Below are 20,081 nucleotides of genomic sequence, written 5' to 3' on the forward strand. Positions count from 1 at the left end.
GCTAGCAATTGGTATATATTTTAATAATTTATTGTTCAATATACATTAAAATTACACAAAATAAACTAATATGTAACAATATTGTATATTTGATTTAATATTAACATATCAGCTGATATAGTATAGCGAATTTTACAAAAATGAATAATCTGCTAATGTTTAATAATATTCTCTTTACTATTGGGATATATTTTTACCAATATAAATATTTTTTTTTGTAGAAAATTTACTTCATAATATTGAACAAATTGTCACAACTAAAGTTTCTATATTTTATATATTCTTAACAAAACATAATTATTAATTCAACATAGTATGACGATCATAAATATTCCGCCTTTGTTCACGAACTTGCCGTTTCCACTTATCCTGTTGATGTCCAACACGATTCAAAACATTGCCCCTTTCTCCCATTGGGTGAGAAGTACCAGGTGCAAGAGATGAATCGTCCTTTGAAAGAAAATAATAATTTAAAGAATCACAAGCATTAAATTTACTTATTAATAATAAATCTATTATGCAAAAGGAATGCAATATGAATGATAAGAAAAATTTTATAACATTATTTCCACATTTACCTCTTCATTGTTATGTTCATGATAGCCAATATTTGCTGAAGCCTTATGTATCCGCTTGTTAAGTAATGGATCCAAACAAATTAAGAATAACATGTATATCACTAATAGTGATATAACCCATATAACTATTATTACTACAATCTGTAACAATATTAATAATTCCATCAAATTAAATAACAGCAATGTAAAGTTTATTTATGAAAAATACCTTAATGATAGTTGTGTTCCTATTTTCATATTTGCAGTCACATCGCGGGCAAAATATTTCCTCTTTCCCCTTTATCTGATCTCCAAGTTTTGGTAGAACAACGCTCTCGCATTTACTAGAAATTTCACATGTATTATAATATACTGAATAGATGATAATCGCACATGGGATTACAAATTACATAAATATGCAATGTAAAGCTTATATCAAGTTGTTCAAAACGTATATACATCATATATTTCGATTTTTCAAAGCCCCTAATTGCGATTAAGATAAAAAATATTTTGTTACAAAATGGTAAAGTTTCTAACACAATAAAAAAAATCATATATACATATTTTTATGCAAATTGTAAAATTACCATTGTAATGGTGGAACATTTATGATATATGTGAGACGCTCCGTGGACGATTGCGTTGTATTTATAACGGAAGAGAGGCTCGGACAGATACATTTACATCTCTTGTCATCATATTGCGCCTGGAATTTTACTCCAACGTTAATAAACGTCATTAAAGATGTTTGCTATCTTCTAACTAAATTATAAATAAAGCCACGAAAAATGCATCCTAACCTCGGACTGTGACAGACAGGTTAAAATGACTATCGCGATAAGAGGAATGTACTTTAACATTATGTCCTTGACATTAAGAAAAACGTGGAATTTGTCAATTTTCAATGTAATCGTACACAAGAATCACGCATGAGAATAACGATTACAACTGTTACATGATTCTCCTTCAAATTATATCGCAGTAAATTGACACACTGACATAACTATCTTCGCGCGCATGCGCGACATCATTGACCACGTGACCAATCTTGACAGATCTATGCTAAAGCAATATTCTGATTGGTTCTTCAGCTTACGTTTACGTATTACATTTATGGTTATGGCAATTCATGTGCGAAAGCCTTTAAATGCGAGTTCTAGGGACTTCTAAGGATTTTAGCATTCTATCTAAATCGGAAGCATGAGTGGGTTGGTAATAGAATACAGCAGAGCCATCGTGTTCTCCAGTATTTTCTGATGCAATCCTCCGATTTTCCCGAAGCAACGTGTGGCACATGACAAGAGCTTGAAACCACTTCGAATTTTCTTCATTTGTAACAAGAGAACGATCTATAATCGAAAAAAATGACGGAAGAAGATTCGGTATGTAAAGTATAATTATTAACAATGCTCCATTCAGGTAAATATGCATAATTGGTAAATATTTTCTATTCTTTTATTCGAATTTCTTCTATGAGAGAATATTATGTTTTGCTTTTTCTTTTCGTTATTTACAAAGGATTTCCTCACGAAGGATTAATTTCTCGGTCAACAAGTATATTTAGAAAAAATAGAGGAGAAAATTATCATTTTAGTAACCTCAAAATCTTTGTTCCATGCGAATGTTTCGCTGTCGTGTAATAATTTGTTTAATTATTGCAAAGAAATTTTTATGAAAAGTTTAATATGTTTATATATATTTACATTATATTTTCATATATCTGTATAATTGTGAAATTATAAAAAGAAATAGTATTGCTTAGTTTAATTTTTTTAGGTATTTGATCCAACTTTGAAAAAGAAGAAAAAAAAGAAGAAGACTACCTTTGATATTGATGCAGCTTTCAATGAAGGAGGTAGTAGCGGTGATGCGACTGAAAACACTGGTGACAAAGAAAATCAGGAGCCTGAACCTACAGTTGTCGAAGATGACGAGACATTGGATTTGGAAAATTTCGGTAAAAAAAAGAAAAAGAAGAAAAAGGCTTTTAATTTAGATGAATTAGAAGCAGCTTTACCCGATATCAAGAAAGAGGTAAGAATAAAAAAACATTTTTGTGGAAGCCAAATATTTTTATACTGAATATTTTTATTCATCTTAATATCTTTTGTTTACTGCTGTTATTAATGATCAAACTTCAATTATTTTTGTTTGACAATTTTCTGAAGATAGCTATTTTTTTAAATAATAATTAAATAAATAATTAAAAATAATTTTAAAAAATAATATAAATAAATAAGGGGATATGTATAGTATATATTAAATAAAAAATTTATCTTGTAGTTAATTCAGTTAATTGTACAAATCGAAAAATCTAACATAAGTTTCTTTTAATAGTAAGTAATAAGACTTGATAAAGCTATGTTTTATAAATTTTCTGAAATTCTGTTATTTATTGAACAGGAACCTATAGAGCAACAAGTTGAAGAAATTATAATGGATGATGACTTTGACTTAGATATGGATTTCTCAAAGACAAAGAAGAAGAAAAAAAAGAAGAAGGATCTTGATGAATTAGTAGCTGAAGAGGAACGCAAGGAAATTGAAGATAAGGAGAATGGTATGTATCATAAGAAATGACTTGTGCCAATATTTTTTTGCATCTAGTTGTTTATGTTACTCATTATTTGTTAACATGCTGCACTGAATCTGAGCGAAGTGCAGAGTATGGTAAGACATATGCTTTGTGTTTTCTAATTGCATCAATTCTGCACTTATTATTCTCTAATTATTCTTGCACTCATAAATTTCATTAATTTTAATCAAATCAATATTTAGATTTAAATTTTTACATCATATTTTACAGTAAAGAAGATCAATTTTTATTTAGAAAATATTAAGCATTATATATGTCACATATGTACATAATATATATTATATTTATCATATTTAACATATAACAACAAAACTTTAATACTCGAGTGTATTGTATCTTTTTTAAATATAAAAATATATGTAACTTAGCTTAGATATTAGTTAAAAATGCTTTTATGCAATGAGTTTATAATTTTAATTAGAAATCTTAAGCAATTTTTTTTTAATTTTATTAAAAACTATGCATAAAGCAAAAATTTAAGTATGTATGTATGCATGTGCATGTGTGTTTATGTGTATATGTGTAAGTAATAATATTCCAGATTGCATCCTGTTCAATATTCTTTAATTAAATAGATTTAATTGGTAAATTTTTCAATAATTAGTGACTGAAAAGAAACATGATATATATATGTATATAACTGTGTACATATATAAAAGAGTTACATAGTTTTATTTTAAATATCATTGCATAAATGTGTTTATTCTTTAAAATATATTTATAAAGAAAGAGTTTAGTATTAAGATTCACACAAAAATTTCTAAAAACTTTATGCTTTATTAAAAATAATAGAAGAGATATTTTAAATATAAATAATGATTTGCTTTGTAACTTATTTAAAAAAGAAAGAAAAATTTTTTCAACAAATTTTCAACAAATTTTTTCAACAAATTTTCAATAAATTTTCAACAAATTTCATTATTAAAATCAAGAATTTTAAAATATTCTTTCTTTAAGTGCTATTTGTATCTATGATTTGGGAAAAATTTTCCATATATTTAAAATATCTCTATATTTTACAAACATTTTCTATATCTCCATATGTGCAATATTAAATTACGCTACATGTTTATCAATTAAATTACTAAAAATTGTTAATGTTAAACACTATGAATATTACATATATTGCTTTTACTTGCACTCTTGTTTGCTCAGTTGTAATATTTTCACATATAAGTTTGATAAAATTTATTAACAGTTGTTTTTTATATAACTTTTATCTAGTTAATACTAGATAACAATTTTTCTGTTCCTTTTTCTCAGTGGAGGAACCGAGTTTGTGGGTGGGCTCGGACAGGGATTATACATATGACGAATTATTAGTTAGAGTATTTAATATCATGCGAGAGAAGAATCCTGATATGGTGGCTGGTAAGAAACAGAAGTTTGTTATGCGTCCGCCACAAGTGGTACGCATTGGAACGAAGAAAACGTCTTTCGCCAATTTCACCGAGGTGCTTTTTTAATTAATTATTAATTGAGATTATTATAAGTATATTATTAATAATTAATTCACACATTAATTATTTATTTTGCATTAATTATTTAATTTTACATAATTTTTAATAATTATATATACATATATATATACATATAACATTATTATTATGATTATTATTCAATATGTACTTTGTGTCCTTCTTTCATTCTCTGCGAATTTGTATCTTGTAAATACATCTATTTTGCAGATTTGTAAAACATTACATAGGCAGCCAAAACATTTACTAGACTTTTTGCTGGCCGAATTGGGTACGAGCGGCTCGGTCGACGGTAATAGTCAATTGATTATCAAAGGTCGTTTCCAACAGAAACAAATAGAGAACGTCCTTAGGAGATATATCAAGGAATATGTTACATGTCATACATGTCGTTCGCCAGACACGATCCTTCAAAAAGATACTCGACTCTTCTTTTTGCAATGCGAGACATGTGGCTCGAGATGCTCCGTCGCTAGCATAAAGTCTGGATTCCAAGTAAGTTATTGTATTTGAGATGACGTAGTGACGTTATTATATTATATGATCATTATATATATTCAGATAAAATAACTTTACAAATAACTTTACAAATAATATTTTTCTTATATCTATTTCACAGGCTGTTACAGGGAAACGCGCTGCTATTCGTGCGAAAACTGCCTAAGCAATTTTCTTTATTTAAGAAAACGCTAGTGCAAATAAAATATTATGGAAAAAAAATGGTACAGATTTATTGAATGCATTCCAAATTGATTTCAATACAATTACATTTTTTCAAAAATTATTTATACACTATTGTATTCTATATGAAAAATTCTAGAAACTTATATTCTAGAATGCAGACTTTTGAAAATTTATTTCACATAAGTATCTTTAAATTTTATATTTTATTATTTATATTCTTTAATATTATTTTATCTTGTGTGTCGATATTTTTTATATGTAAGTTTTATTTGTGATAATTACAGTTTGATTGGAATACAGGAGCGTAAATAGTATCATAACTTGGTCATTATGTATTGATGATAATGTAAAAAAATTATTTTATTGTAAAATTTTTGTCTTAATAATTTTCTGAAATCTTCTAGTCTTTTTTTACTAATACAAATATTTATTATGTTTTTACTAAAACATATTAAACTTATGATGTAATTTAGATTATATAATATGTTCTACATTTGTTTTCAAATCAATTTCTAATACAATCATGATTGAGATTTATATATGGAAAAAAATATCGACACTGGTTAAAAAAAATAATCATTTAATTTTCTATTTCTAATTTTTTTCATAATTAATATTACTCTAAATAAAAATTAAATAAAATTACATTTGTTGCAATATTATTTACTTGTTTATCTAAATACCTTATAAAAAAAGTCTTTAGATGAAGAATACGATGATTGAAAAAGAAAATGGATTGTTAACAGTTGATTAAAAATAGATAATTATTTTTTTATACACAAATCATAGATTCGAAAGAACAGATTTTTGCAAAATTATCAATTCGCAAAATTTTATAATCATAAAAATCTCCTTTAAGATATTATATAAAGCAATTTTTTTTAATAATTGATTCAATTTTGCGGCTAGATAAATTTTTCATATTATTTCAAGTTTTTTCGAATACTTTTGAAGGATTTGGTTAAAGACTTTAAAATAAATGTATAACATGTATAATAAATCTCTAATAAATAAAAATCAATATAGAAATATTTTTTAATTTAAGTTATTTAACATATTTTGTGCACTCTGGAGAAATGTTACAGTTTAAACATATAAAAATAATTATTATTTAATTATAAAGCAAATTAATAACAAAATTGTGAAAAAATATTTATATCTTAAAAAAATTATATTTATACGTAATAAGTAAGTATGTCAAACCCATATTACACATTTTGTGTCAAAAATCCAGAAATTAACAAATTAAAATTTTAAACATATCGTCTATAGTAATAATTATATTTTAATTTTGTACTCTATAAAGCAAATAAAACTTATAAATTTAGTCTTTTTATAAAAAGTCGTATTTGGCGCGTTTTATGAAAAAAATTATATTTTTTTTAAGTTGGCAGTCCATTTTTTATGCGCATGCGCGTTGAAGTATAGCGGCTTACAACTTACAATTAGTTCGACTAATAAAAGTATGTCTGTGTGTGTGTGTGTGTGTGTGTGTGTTAGATTATTCTTAAAAATTATCTCATTTCTTTTTTTTTTAATAATTCCTTTAGAACGTTTATTTTAGCGCTCATAATATTTCTTACACACATATGGCTTTGTGCCAAGCGTGCGCACAAAAACCGGTCTGACCTAACGTCGCGGGATCGAGAGAGGCACCCTAGAAGTGCACAAAGAAACGTGATAAGAAAAAAAAAGATTATCGAGAGTTCAACACACAAGGAGAAAGCCAGAGAGAGAGAGAGAAAGAAAGAAAAAGAGTAAATAAACGAAACTACGCTACGCGCTGTCAGCCAGTCAGCTGATTCGCGTTCGCCAGCATTTCGCGATACAGCGGCTGTTTGCTTTGGCTTTGGCGCTGCTAGATTGTACATACACGTCCAATTATTTATCACCCGTGATATGCTGAGGTTTCGGAAATTATTTCCACAACCCTGCTCAATCATAGCAATGGTGCACGTGGGAGCGCTCCCTGGTACATGAACTTCTCTATCCTTGTCGCGTGTAGTGCTTGATTGATTTCTTGATCACGTATATGATAATTGAACTCGATTATAATTTTAGATCAATCTAATCGCTTCAATTACGATTAATAGTCAGTAAATTCGTTTCGCTTCTTTTTTTTCTTCACGATATTTTGAAAAATTATAGAAATATTTCAGGTTCAAAATATAAATGTATGTATGTGTGCGTCAGGAACACCAAGGTATAAAGGCTGCACCGAGAAGGTCGTGGAAAATGCAACGAAAGAAGCATTAATGTACGCGAAATATAATGTGGTAATTGTTTTTTTTATAATATATATATATATTTTAATATTAATTTTGTTTATCTTGATTTTATATATATATGAGAAATATTCGAGACATTTTTCGAGTTTTCCTATCTATTTTTTCCTCTTTATTTTTATTTGTAAATTTTTCGGGTTTTTTCGCGAATTAAATTTCTTTTAATAAAAACGTTATCAGGCCGAGAGTTTCTAAGTTACAAGACAATTTAAAAAGTTTTTTACGGTTTTTGAACTTGAAAAATTCAAATAAATAAGTCTTATCTTGATTTAATTAATTTAAAAAAAATTTATTTAATTTATAATTTAAAGATTAAAATTGTATTTCGTATAGCAAATTGACATATAAAGTATAAATATAAATTTGACATATAAAGTGTAAAATATAAATTGACAATTTGATATATAAAATTTAGAATATAAATAAAGTATATAAACTTTTTTTATTTTAATTTTTTTATATTCTACGAAAACATCAGCGATTGCATCGATCTGAACGCATATATGTGTTTTCTAGGATGGCATACTGATTGAAAATATGCACGATATTCCCTATGTTAGGCAAAGAGATCTGTCACCGGAGATCACAACTATGATGACAAGAATTTGTTCGGAAGTTAGAAAAGTTGTGCCGCAAAATATCGCATGTGGCGTTCAGGTATAAAAAAAATCGACACACGCACATATATAATATTTTTCTCGCTTAAAGTCCAAAGTTCGTCAGTTTATAAATACTAAATTTGTTATCAAGATGATATTAAAATTATTAATATTAAAGTGTTGGTGAATTAAGATATATATTTAAGATATATATTATAATTAAGATTAATTTATTAACAATTTTATTTATATTAAATTTATTAAATTATTCTAATACACACACATTATTGATTTTAATGATATCAATTTTATTTTGTTCTTTAATATCATCTAACGTTAAATTGACACATTAATTAATGTTATTAAATTATCCTATATTTAATATTTGTATCTTTTTTCACAAGTTTATCAAGTTATTTAAATGATCGAATATTATACTTTGATAGATTCTTGCAGGGTGCAACAGAGAAGCGATCGCGGTTGCCAAGGCTACGGGATTGCAATTTATTAGAGCCGAAGGATTCGTCTTCTCCCACATAGCCGATGAAGGCTTTATTGATGCAAATGCCGGAACTTTATTAAGATATAGAAAACAGATTGACGCCGACAACATTCTCATTTTCGCTGACGTCAAGAAAAAGCATAGGTGAGATTATTTGAATTAATGAAAAGAAATTAAAAAGAAATTAATATTATAATTATAATTTAAAATTATAATATTATAATTATATAATTTAAATTATCATACGATACAATGTAAAATTATGATTTTAAAAAACACTAACAAAATAGCGTCATGAATCTGCATTTGGAATTTTTCTAAAGAGTTGAGAGAGAGAGAATATTAAATATATATACAAATAATAATAATACGCTGACGCTTCCCTTTCTCCCCCCTCGTAATTTTATGTCGCGAAAATAGAGTCTTGCGTAAACATTCTATTTTTTCGTCATCTTTCTTCGATATTTTTACAGCTCGCACGCGATTACTTCCGACGTGAGCTTGTTGGAGACGGTAAAAGCTGCGGAATTTTTTTTAGCCGATGGCGTTATATTAACCGGTAATGCAACCGGAGAGGAAGTAAGCGTAAGGGATCTTTCAGGTATTTTCTTTTTTCCTTGTGTCTCACATAACGTGACGATTCTAAAGAAGACATATATTTTTAAATGCAAATAATTGATATATACATAAATTATACATCATTGGCTAAAATTTCTATTATTTTTTATAAATCGATAGAAAATTGATAAATAACCGGATCTCTTTTTAATTTTTGTATTTTTACCACTTTCTCTCATATTGTTTACCTATTATTACTATATATCTTTCATGCATACGTAACATTAAAAATTAATGCTTAATCAGAAATGACATTTTTATATATATTTTACACTCCACGTAATTAAAACGAATAAATTCTAAAGAATTGAATCTCAAACATAAGGGTATATATATATATATATATATATATATATATATATATATATATATATATTATTGATATTATTGATCTCAATGACATCATGTCAGCTACAAGCATAGAGGCTTATTTTGTGTGTATCGAATAAGAATAAAAAAAAAAAGAAATCAAATTCGAGACGAGGTTGTGAGTCGCGATGATATGCGATGATGATTTGAATTGAACTCGCGAAATACACACGGGATACGTGAGAGACGCCTTATGTACATATTACACCTTGCAGAAGTGCGGAAGCATGTCGTGGCGAGGCTGCCGTTGCTGATCGGCTCGGGCGTGACATTGGACAACGTGGACAATTACGCGAACGCGGCGGACGCGCTGATTGTGGGATCATACCTGAAGACAGCCGGCCGATGGGAGAACGCGCCCGATCCGGAGAGAGTCCAGGCCTTTGTCGGACATTTAAAAGGCCAACAGCGCCTATGACGACACGCAATTCTGTAGGCAGCGCGTGAGGGAGCCAGCCGGAGACCGGCAGCTGTTCGACCAGCTGAGCGAGCTTCGATTGTCGCCGTCAGGGCTGAATATCGCGCATTCGCGAAGCTGGCACTTTGGTGCCTCCGGAAACCACAGAGACGTACGGTACGAAGAAAATAAATCTCTGTATATTGTATCAGCAAAAGAGACATAAAACTGTTTTAGCTTGGAAAAGCGACTCGTTCTAAAATTCGTCGGGCTTTAAATTTGTCATTGTTAACGATGTGTTATGCAAAGTTGAAACTTCGACACAAAATCTTGCGAAAGGTAGACGAGACAAGTAGTTTGCAAAACGAATTACGAAACGAGGAAATGCAATGCGACGGTATTTAAAGATTTGATACGATTTTCCAAGAAAGAAAGAAATAGAGTAAGATTTATTATTTACTTAAAATTTATTTGAAAATCTTGGAATTTATATTATATAAAATGATAATCTTACAAATTAATTAAAAATTTTTTTATAAATTGAGAACAATCTTATAAATCCTTAATACAAAAATACTAAAAGTCAGAGTTGTTAGATACACATTGAGAATATCTATATTTAAACAAAAAAAGTCAAGATATATACATATACTTAGACAGAGTTAACAAATTATCTCAAATATTTTATCAAAAGTATTTGAGATACAACACCGAGCACAAATACGAAAATTGCATTATAAATATCAAATAGGATATATTATTAAATCAAATTCAAAGTCTATAACTTTTTCTACATCAAAATACAAATAAATTTTGAGTAAATCACTTACTTATCTTTTTCTTATTCCTCGAATTTCATCATTTTTCGATACATATAAGAATCCTTTTGAGATCAAAATAAATATTTTATTCTATCGCGATACGAATAATAATTTTAGAGAAATCTCTGCCAACGAAGATAGAAGACGCAAACGCCAATAAATAAAATCAGGAGGCTATCTCTTAATCGTGGAATCCAAAGAACCATTGGAATCAGCATTTTAGGAGGGGAGGAGCGGGCAGGAGAGGGCAAAAAAAAATCATTATTCTAACGCAACGTATCGACTCCGCGGATCTATACCAAGCACACTCGTCAAAATACACCCCTGACATCGCTCTATGAAGCACCACCCTACCCTATCCCTTTCCCCTCTCTCTTCACTCCCCCTCGCAACCATACATCGACATTGTCTTTCCCTTCTACGTTGTAACCCTCGCCCTCGCTATTCCCTCGGCTCTGATGACTGGAGGCGGTGGCGAGAGGGGAGGTGGGAGAGGTGGGAGGGGGAATTCCCCTTCCACCTCGTTTCTCCCGTTCCTAAAATCCCTTCTTCTCCCAGGCAACTCATTTCTGTCCGCTGCGTCCAACTACCTCTCCTCTTCCCCTCTCGAGCCCCGCTCCCGGAAATTACTCCCCTCCGTTCCACCGTCCTCGCCAATCTCGCCTCTCACCCCCGCACAGCGCCTCGTAATCGGTCGCCTAGCCAGCCAGCCAACAGTCGAAATCAGCTGACGGCGAGCAGTTGCTACCACGGCTCCTCAAACGCGATACTATTCAGGCGAGTTGATTGTTTTGCAAGCTTTTCCATACCGTATCTTCTTCATTTTTTTTTTCTGTATTTGCGAGTCTCTTTTTCTCTCTTCCTTCTTCTTCAGTAACTGTATGTCGTTTTTTTATTTTATTTTCGTAGTATTGTGTGTATAGCGTTGTGTCGACGATGATACATTTTCAGAGAGTTGATATGTACTTTGACGTAACCGAAGACGACGGGGAGACGATGACAGTGATGACGACGACGGTTTTTCTGCGATCGTATTGTCACTTGTATCTTGTCACGGTTTCGGAGATCATTGACGCGCTCGAATCAAATGTGACAGAGACTCCGGAGAGAAGAAAGGAGAGGAGAACTAGGAGTGCAAAGTCTATAAGCGAGACGAATCCTGGCGAATAATGATTTTCGCGATTGTGTTGTACAGTTGAGACGTTCAGTCTCGGAGATACGCCACGGTACGATGGCTTGTATGGTACGAGAAAGTGAGGGAAATTCGGGAAAAGAAGGAAAATGAGGCGTTCACGAGCGAGAGCAAGTGGGACGATAGCTAAATGACGTCGAATTTATTCGCTTTCTTTATCATGTAAAGCGAGCTGCTTTACACGATCAGGGTGCGTGCTCCAGCGCGTGCGTATGTGTGTGTGTGTGTGTATGTGAAGAAAATTCGAAAACGAAGTAAGATAGCAAACTGGAGTAATCTGTCGCGAATGAGGCGATCCTAGAGCCATTTTCATGAATTTTCGCAATTATCATTATATCATTAAATCATTTATTTCGATTTTATAAGGATGATGAAATTTGAGGAGCGAAAAGAATAAGATTGCCGTTTGCTGAAAGTATATTTCTTGTTTTTTTTTTCCTTTTTTTTTGAAATAAGGAAATGCGAAACAAAATAATCAAAAAAATTCATCGGAGCGACAGCAATACTTCGAAATGTCTCATTAATGGTTTTTCTCATTTTTTTTGTTATTTTTTTTTTATATAACTTTATCACTTAGTACACATAACGAAGAACACAAAGACAGAACACAAAAAACCCATAAAAACATTAAGGACGAGACAACTCTGACAACTTTAGAATGTCAAGTTGTGATTGAGAGAGAGGGGGGAGGGGGGGAAATGGAAAAAGAAGAAAGATATTGGAAGGAGGAGGGGGAGAAAGTCGTATGAGTTTCTTTGTTTTATTTTATACGTCTTATTTTTACGCTATCTTTCAAGATGAGAATTTTCCATAAAAAATATGTTAATTAAAGATGGATCAGCAACGATAGAAGAGTGGCTTGAAGACCGATTACACGTCGTTATACGTTGTTATTGTACGATTCATTTAACTTAATTTTGCATTAATTGAATGTTTGCATAACGAGGAGAAAAACAGAAGATTAACTATACTTTAATCTTTCAGATGTTAATATCGCTAGTCGAGTAATAGTTCGGATTCTAAAATCACGTGAATCATGCAGCCAATTGTGAAATAAGTCAGGATGATATGGCAAGAATAAATTATACAATCTTTTTTTCTTTTTTTTTACATGCATAAACTCACTCACATATACACACAAATGTGATGATTTTTTTATTAGAGTCAGCGTTAGATTATTATTATATAAAAATTATCGTTTATCCAATGTCGTGATTTGATGCGTAAGATGTTATAAGATGTTATAAAACTATTACATTTGCATTCGATCGTGAAAATTCTTTCAAATAAATTTACAGATGTTGTCTATGTTAAAAAAAAATCTATTTTTTTTTAATCTGCTCCCTAATAGTTTTTGCAAATCTATTTTAATATTTTTAATTTGTTAGCATTTATTAAATTGTATTTACTTTTTATTTTAATTATTTTTTTCTTTAAAAATTCAATTATATTAATAATTTTTGAATTGCAATTACAAAAAAGTCTTTAAATTAAATAGAAAGCAGAATCATTTATACGTCATCTCAGCTCTAGAAAACTAAGGAGAAAATTAAGGAGATTATCACATATAACATTTTCAATGGTTATTGAATTATTGATCATATTGAATAAGTCTGTCTATCTTTGTGTATATCGTGTAATGTAAAAATCTTTGTGTAATATTTTTCTGAAAAATTTATATCAAAATAACTTTTAAGATCGACTTTATCGAATGAAATCGGTCTAAACATATCACAATGGGCTATTACGTGTATTTGACAGAGTGTGTGTGTATATCTATGCAAATCTTAACAAGACTCTAATAATAAGTCTGAAGGAGGATTTACTGTTGGATTAAGATAACATCAAGAAAATGAGTTATAAGCATGTACATTTGTGTCAGTTCGGATACTTGTAATTATATAATTGGCACGTGGTTATGCACCGAGGAAAACTACTGGCTGAGAGAGGACTCGTTGCCCTTCTAACCAGAGAGAAGCAAATTCGAGATCAAGGTCGACGTGATCACCTCGTTCGCGCGCCCACGAAAACTCATCGAGATTATACAACAAAATGAAAGAGAAAGAGAGATAGAGAAATAGAGTTAAAGTCAAAATGCAGAGATCCAAGAATCCATTTTAGAATCTAGAGGCCTTTATCTAAGAATACAATTTTCTTCCTTGTCTTCTCCTTCCTCTTTTCCAGCGAGGTAAATAATACGATTTACTTTGAATCAAAGGGCGAAAGTTGTTGAAAAATGTCACTATTCAAAAAACGATTAAAACAATTTTTGAACGAATTGTCTAGTATAATGAAATCAATAAAAAATGAAATTTGTGAATAACATTTATTCATATTATCTATTAAAAATATTATGAGTTTCTTTATTGTTTGTGTTTTTCGCAAACTTGCTAATTTTTCAAAAAATAGATAGCAATGTATTTTGTGTGTGTATATATTTTTCATTCACGCACTACCTTCTGCGTTCTTGATTCTACAGTCATAAGTGATAATTGATTTTTTTTTAATTAATTTCTATATCAAAATTAAATTAATTTAAATTAATTTCTATATCAAAATATTAAGAATTATAAAGTAATTGTTTATAAAATAATTTATAAAATACTTTGTAATATTTATTTCTACTATTTATATTGTTTGAAATAATGATTTTATATAATAATTGAAAAATAATTACTTTGGGCAAAAATAATAAATAAATAAAATTATTTTAATTTAATAAATAAATAAAATTATTTTAATTTAATTCTATATTTATGTTTATACAAATAAAAAAATATGTATGTATTTATACAATTGATATAGAATGGTTATTGTGTTACAGACATCAGACGATCAGGATGTTGGGCAATTTTGTCGGTTACTTGTTCGGGAATAATTATTCCGGCACGCAAGATTCACTCGAAGAGGATCCTCGAACTCGAGGGATAATGCGGAGATTCAGGCAAGTGGAGGTCGAGGACGATGAATGGATCCTCATTGACCGAACTGGTACATAATTTATTGTTTTTTAGTAATTTACTTAAAATTATGTATGTGTGTGTGTGTACAGAGGGAGAGAAAGGCCATTTTATCTTAATTAAATTTTATTCTAATTTCTAATTTTGATCAAGATTTTTTAAAAAATATTTACGTGTGATAGAAATAATTACAATACTGTTTTTAGTCATTACCTAATTATTCACATACTATTCATTTATTCAATTTTATGATTTAAAATTGAATTTCAAAATTCAAATTCAATTTTATGAATTTTGTTATAATTCACAAGAATTATAATAAATTTATTGTTAATAGTAACTTCCGGAATCTCGGTTACGAAACGAGTCTTTTTATATTGATTCTATGCCTTATCTATGGCAGATTTCGTTTATTTATATAGTGATACATCTTATCTGAAGTAACTTCTGCAATCTTTATTGAATGAAATCCATTGAGTGTATATACTTCAATATGTATACAATATATATACACCAACAAGCAGCAACTTTCTTTTCTTCTTTAACTCGTTTTCTTTTCCTCGAAGTATAATTTTTCACTTTTGTGAAATCAGTTTCTTTATCCTTTTTATTTTTATACTTTACAGCATCTTGATTATTTCGACTGATTATGTGCTTACGCGCTTTCTTTTCTGTTCTTCCAGTTGAGGGTACGCTGGAGGAGCCGTGGTATGAAATGCCACCGGCAGTGTTCACCCAAGAAGGGCCCATTAAAGTGGCAACCTCGCCAATGGAGAATCTGCTGATAGAACATCCTAGCATGTCCGTCTACTCCGTTGTGTCGGGAACGTCTCCTCCTGTCACTCCGGACACTCCGCCCCCGTCGCCGGACAGGTGGATAGAAGGCCAAAAGGACGTCGATGTCGGACAAACTATTGATGTTCCTCAAAACGTCCCCCCGGCGCCGCCAGCTGATCTCTCGTCCTCCACATCCTCCGCGCTTTGTACCGTATCTACATCCTTGGACAGCAGTCTAGACCGAAGTAACATCGATGAATTGTCGCGTAGAGTTGTTGCAGAATTGCAAGCCATCCACAACGACAGACTGCCCGCATCAGATAGCAATAATAATAACAAAGCTAGGATCGGAAAACAGCTCCGGACCGCCCAGGAACGAGCTCAGGAGGTGAGTTTAACCCATTAAGGTCCAAGCAGAATCTGAGTCAGATAGCATCAAACTAATTATTGCATTTACAGGCAAATCAAAAAATAAAATATATGTATTTTTTGTTTTGACATTTGTAATTTTTTATAAAAAATTATTTAAACAAATTATACCGAAAGTTATTTTGAAAAACTGACTGCGCCAATCGATTCTACGGGAAAAATCATGAAGAAAATCTAAGTAACATTCTATCGTCAGAGTTCAATTTGTTAGTGTAAAATGGTTATAAACAATTGCATGATGAGGAGTCAAATCGACCTCTTCAGACAGTTCAAACAGTTCTTATGATAAAAATTATGAAGAATTGTTGTTTTATGTTCGGATCAGTATGACTGCTAAAAGACTCTTTTACTAATTGAAACAATTGATGTTTGCGCAGTATCTTTGTTCGGTAACCTTTTATAAATACAATAATAATTAGTTTGATGCTATCTGATTCAGATTCTGCTTGGGCCTTAATGGGTTAATAAAATGAGCTTTAAAATCATAATTATATTTATGATTAAAGATACGAAGCATTTAATATAAGATCGTTAAATTAAAAATTCGCTACTCTTGTCTGGGCAGATGTTGCAGAAACGCTCGACTCAGAGTCTCAAGAGGGCCCGCATGGAAAGGAGCAACAAGGTGCGTCAAGCAAAAGGCAAGCGGCTACGTCGTCAGGATCGTTTGCGCGTTTGTCATAGCGGCGCCAATAACAACCGAAAATGCTAGTCATCCGATCTCAGGTCAATCTGTACTTAAACATCTTCCTAAAACACGACGACCAACGCTATGACAATTGATTACTCGGTGAAATTTCGCTGCAATGACACAAAAGATTATTTATAATAATTATCATTGATCAAAAAGTAACATAGTCTAGAAAAATATGTTTCGCAGTATATGCTATATTCATATTTTTTCGTCGATGATACAAATTAATCTGCTTGACATGAGATAAACCTCTTAGATGAGAGTCTGGCTATTATTAGATTTTATACCGAATGCGTGCGTATGTATATATATGTATGTATGTGTGCGACGATAGTGTTTAGTAATAATTGTTGTAGAGTTCACTCTAATCTCTTTTGATACATTATGCAAAAATGGCTGATTGTTGTACGCGTGATTGTAATTCAATAACGCGCCAATAACGTGACTCTCGATGACATTTCTTCGCTAGTGATGAAAAGAAAACATGAGAAATATATTCAGCCTAATTCTTCGAACTAAATCAATTAATAAAAAAATCTAAAATAGTCAGACTCTCAATCAAAAAATAGGCGGCTTGATCTGTTCATTGTTATGCAATTTATGTAAGACAATATAGATCAGATGACAAAGCTCTGCAAAACTGACAAGTGTGTTTGCCAATTATATATAATTATTGTATATTATATATAATTATACACATATGTTATGTACATATTATATATAATTATTATATATTATATATAACAATTATATATAATTGTATGTAATTCCAGATTTATTTTATCTATTATTATATATATATAATTCCCGATTATTTTAATTATTTATTCAAGTGAAAATATAACATATGTGCAGCAGAAAAGAATTGCTTATAACAAAAATGTGACAATTGCGACTTGTAAGAAATGCTGCTGCTCAGAACAGTGATCTCAATTTGCTCGATCGATTCGGAATTCATTGTAACGAAATTTTACTCGTCAAATGCGTTCTTGTTCACACAAGTGTACGAGGAAGTGTGTACATTTGGTAATGATGATAAAAGATACATGTGACATGTTTAGCTCTTTTTAGAAAAAAAAGGTTCGAGTGACATGTTTAACCCTTTCTAAAAAAGATCATAGACATAAAGAAGTTTAAAGAAAATGTTTGATAACAAAGTCCTTTTACCTTCCTCTCTTCATATAAGATTCTTTACATAAATTCCTACGTATTTTACATAGATAATCCATTAAATCATTATGTTCAAGAATAAAAAAAATATATTAATCTCAACTTATTTTTAACGAGAGATAATAAAGTGAATTTTTGCCCTCATAAAAAACATGGAAACAAGAAATGATTTTTAAATTTTAATGATATATCGAGTGTTGATAAATCAGTCTTACGAAATAAATTCTGATCAATTGTTTTCACTAAATTATATTCTAGAAAACAAATGAAGAAATATACAAATGTACAAAAGAATTTTTTAAAATTTGTGGCCTTGTACAATTGATCGAAGCAATACTTGAGAAACGTAACTTTGTCTTGAAAGGGTTAACAGAGTCCTCGAACGAACAAAACACAAGGACATATAACGATATCAGTAATTAAGAGAGATATATTAAATCTGTATCAATTAACGCTAAAACTCTATTAGTTATATATAATTATTTATTTGACACAATGACATAATGTGCGTAAAGTGTATTCACACGAACCAAAACACAAATGGCACGCACGAAATTTTGAAGATTGTTTTGTACCTTCCACAATCTGTCTTTCGGTTCTTAGTAAAAATATTATTAATAATATTATTAGATTTATTTGCGCATCTTATATATAATTCCTCATGTCCGTTTGATGATAAAATCCTCGGACTCTCAAATGGATCATCAAATTTAGCGTTAAAGATCTCAGAAGGAGATTCTAAATTTTTACAGCATTATATATATTTGATATTTCTCGCTGATTTCGAGATACTCGAATATATTTTTAAAAATGAATGGATTACAATAATTTTTTTCTAGATCTGGTAAATTTTATTACATCTTTAGATATTTACTAAAATGTTGGAATATTTAAAATTTCCTTCCTTTTTTTTCTTGGATTTTTATAGCTATTATAGATTATTGATCTTAAATTGTAAATTTCAAGGATTATTAAAATTTTAAAAAATCTTTGTATTTTTAAGTATATATATATATATATATATATATATATATATATTAGAGATGATTTATATAATATAATTCTTAGTTTATACATATATATACATCCATATATAATATATTATTATTATATATTATATGTATAATATATGATTATATTATATTATGTTTTATATATGCATATTATATATATATATATATATATATATATATATATATATATTACATATAACATGTTGAGTAATATTTTGTGTGTGTGTGTGTATGTGTGTGTGTATGTGTGTGTGTGTGTACACATATTATAAATTTACACAGAGTAGACTTTATGAAATATATAAGCAATTTTAATTTACCGGATTTAAAACAATTTGTACATTCTGAGATATTTTTAAATCCATGAATTGATTGAGCTCTTGATCTTCTGAGAGATCCTTGGATTTTTATTGTATTGCCTAGATAGAATTACATTATTGGATGATATTTTCGGACCTATAAATTGCACACCTGAATTTGCATATATATATTCATTTTTCGTGGATCTTTTTTCTTTTCTTTCCTCGGATTTTCTCACATGTCCTTGAACATTATATTATATTTGGATCTTACCTTTGGATCCTCAAATTGACGCACTATAAAAAATGTATCGCAATTGTATTATATATATATGTATGTATATATATAATACCGTTTTATAGTTGCTTATATTAATATATTATGATGGCATAGTGTTCAAAATAAAGGATTCTCTCCTCCCGAACGATTTTTTTTAACTCATTTTTTATAACAAGAACAATAATGTACCTATCTATAATTATATACTTGATAAAATTTATTTCAGAACCTAGATTTTTTTCAAACGATACTCTGTACGCTGAAGTATATTATTCAAACAAAAATTTGTTTAGATTTATACTTGCTTTATATACAAATATGAAATGCATAGATTATTTACTTAATTTGTTTTATTTAT

The 20,081-nt window shown here is 29.7% G+C and overlaps 4 protein-coding genes across 9 annotated transcripts; 3 read left to right on the forward strand and 1 right to left on the reverse strand.

Annotated features, from left to right (window-relative positions):
- Positions 1–147: 147 nt before the first annotated feature.
- Positions 148–1,581, reverse strand: LOC105250288 (uncharacterized protein CG1161). The gene is made up of 5 exons (XM_011256299.3): positions 1,361–1,581; positions 1,148–1,266; positions 787–901; positions 579–719; positions 148–450 (listed from the first exon to the last, which is right to left on the reverse strand). The coding sequence occupies exons 1-5, from the start codon at positions 1,418–1,420 to the stop codon at positions 301–303; spliced, it is 585 nt and encodes a 194-aa protein (XP_011254601.1). The 5' UTR covers positions 1,421–1,581; the 3' UTR covers positions 148–300.
- Positions 1,582–1,749: 168 nt separating this feature from the next.
- On the forward strand, positions 1,750–5,446 carry LOC105250287 (eukaryotic translation initiation factor 2 subunit 2). 2 transcript variants are annotated; one of them, XM_011256297.3, is made up of 7 exons: positions 1,925–1,942; positions 2,337–2,594; positions 2,964–3,120; positions 3,198–3,230; positions 4,420–4,610; positions 4,845–5,129; positions 5,254–5,446. In XM_011256297.3, exons 1-7 carry the CDS (start codon positions 1,925–1,927, stop codon positions 5,296–5,298), a joined length of 987 nt encoding a protein of 328 aa, XP_011254599.1. In that variant the 3' UTR covers positions 5,299–5,446. The 2 variants fall into 2 exon arrangements, with proteins under 2 accessions (XP_011254600.1, XP_011254599.1); XM_011256298.3 differs by lacking the exon at positions 3,198–3,230 and having other exon boundaries at positions 1,750–1,942; positions 5,254–5,298.
- A 1,234-nt stretch (positions 5,447–6,680) lies between these two features.
- On the forward strand, positions 6,681–11,360 carry LOC105250286 (uncharacterized protein F13E9.13, mitochondrial). Of its 5 annotated transcripts, none has more exons than XM_025411504.1 (7): positions 6,681–6,781; positions 6,869–7,290; positions 7,512–7,594; positions 8,120–8,260; positions 8,649–8,848; positions 9,178–9,305; positions 9,907–10,537. In XM_025411504.1, exons 2-7 carry the CDS (start codon positions 7,218–7,220, stop codon positions 10,107–10,109), a joined length of 828 nt encoding a protein of 275 aa, XP_025267289.1. In that variant the 5' UTR covers positions 6,681–6,781; positions 6,869–7,217; the 3' UTR covers positions 10,110–10,537. The 5 variants fall into 5 exon arrangements, 4 of the variants coding, with proteins under 4 accessions (XP_025267289.1, XP_025267290.1, XP_019882810.1 ...); XM_025411505.1 differs by having other exon boundaries at positions 6,883–7,290; XR_003123207.1 differs by lacking the exon at positions 9,178–9,305 and adding an exon at positions 11,027–11,360 and having other exon boundaries at positions 6,681–7,290; positions 9,907–10,265.
- Positions 11,361–11,489: 129 nt separating this feature from the next.
- Positions 11,490–18,752, forward strand: LOC105250285. The gene is made up of 4 exons (XM_025411502.1): positions 11,490–11,686; positions 14,926–15,092; positions 15,745–16,226; positions 16,833–18,752. The coding sequence occupies exons 2-4, from the start codon at positions 14,942–14,944 to the stop codon at positions 16,977–16,979; spliced, it is 780 nt and encodes a 259-aa protein (XP_025267287.1). The 5' UTR covers positions 11,490–11,686; positions 14,926–14,941; the 3' UTR covers positions 16,980–18,752.
- The last annotated feature ends 1,329 nt before the right edge of the window (positions 18,753–20,081 follow it).

Source organism: Camponotus floridanus, unplaced genomic scaffold (genome assembly GCF_003227725.1).
Source record: "Camponotus floridanus strain SB8 unplaced genomic scaffold, Cflo_v7.5 scaffold4, whole genome shotgun sequence".
Taxonomy (NCBI): domain Eukaryota; kingdom Metazoa; phylum Arthropoda; class Insecta; order Hymenoptera; family Formicidae; genus Camponotus; species Camponotus floridanus.

Bases quoted from the DNA above. Each gene is read 5' to 3' on its own strand.
- LOC105250288 (XM_011256299.3), bottom strand. From the start codon at position 1,420: ATGTTAAAGTACATTCCTCTTATCGCGATAGTCATTTTAACCTGTCTG. The intron at 902-1,147 runs GTAATTTTACAA...TGAAATTTCTAG, and splicing joins AATGTTCCACCATTACAATG to TAAATGCGAGAGCGTTGTTC. The intron at 451-578 runs GTAAATGTGGAA...TTTCTTTCAAAG, and splicing joins ATGAACATAACAATGAAGAG to GACGATTCATCTCTTGCACC.
- LOC105250286 (XM_025411504.1), top strand. From the start codon at position 7,218: ATGCTGAGGTTTCGGAAATTATTTCCACAACCCTGCTCAATCATAGCA. The intron at 7,595-8,119 runs GTAATTGTTTTT...TGTGTTTTCTAG, and splicing joins TGTACGCGAAATATAATGTG to GATGGCATACTGATTGAAAA. The intron at 8,849-9,177 runs GTGAGATTATTT...ATATTTTTACAG, and splicing joins GACGTCAAGAAAAAGCATAG to CTCGCACGCGATTACTTCCG.
- LOC105250287 (XM_011256297.3), top strand. The intron at 3,121-3,197 runs GTATGTATCATA...ATTTGTTAACAT, and splicing joins AATTGAAGATAAGGAGAATG to GCTGCACTGAATCTGAGCGA. The intron at 3,231-4,419 runs GTAAGACATATG...CCTTTTTCTCAG, and splicing joins TGAGCGAAGTGCAGAGTATG to TGGAGGAACCGAGTTTGTGG.
- LOC105250285 (XM_025411502.1), top strand. From the start codon at position 14,942: ATGTTGGGCAATTTTGTCGGTTACTTGTTCGGGAATAATTATTCCGGC. The intron at 15,093-15,744 runs GTACATAATTTA...CTGTTCTTCCAG, and splicing joins GATCCTCATTGACCGAACTG to TTGAGGGTACGCTGGAGGAG. The intron at 16,227-16,832 runs GTGAGTTTAACC...TTGTCTGGGCAG, and splicing joins CCCAGGAACGAGCTCAGGAG to ATGTTGCAGAAACGCTCGAC.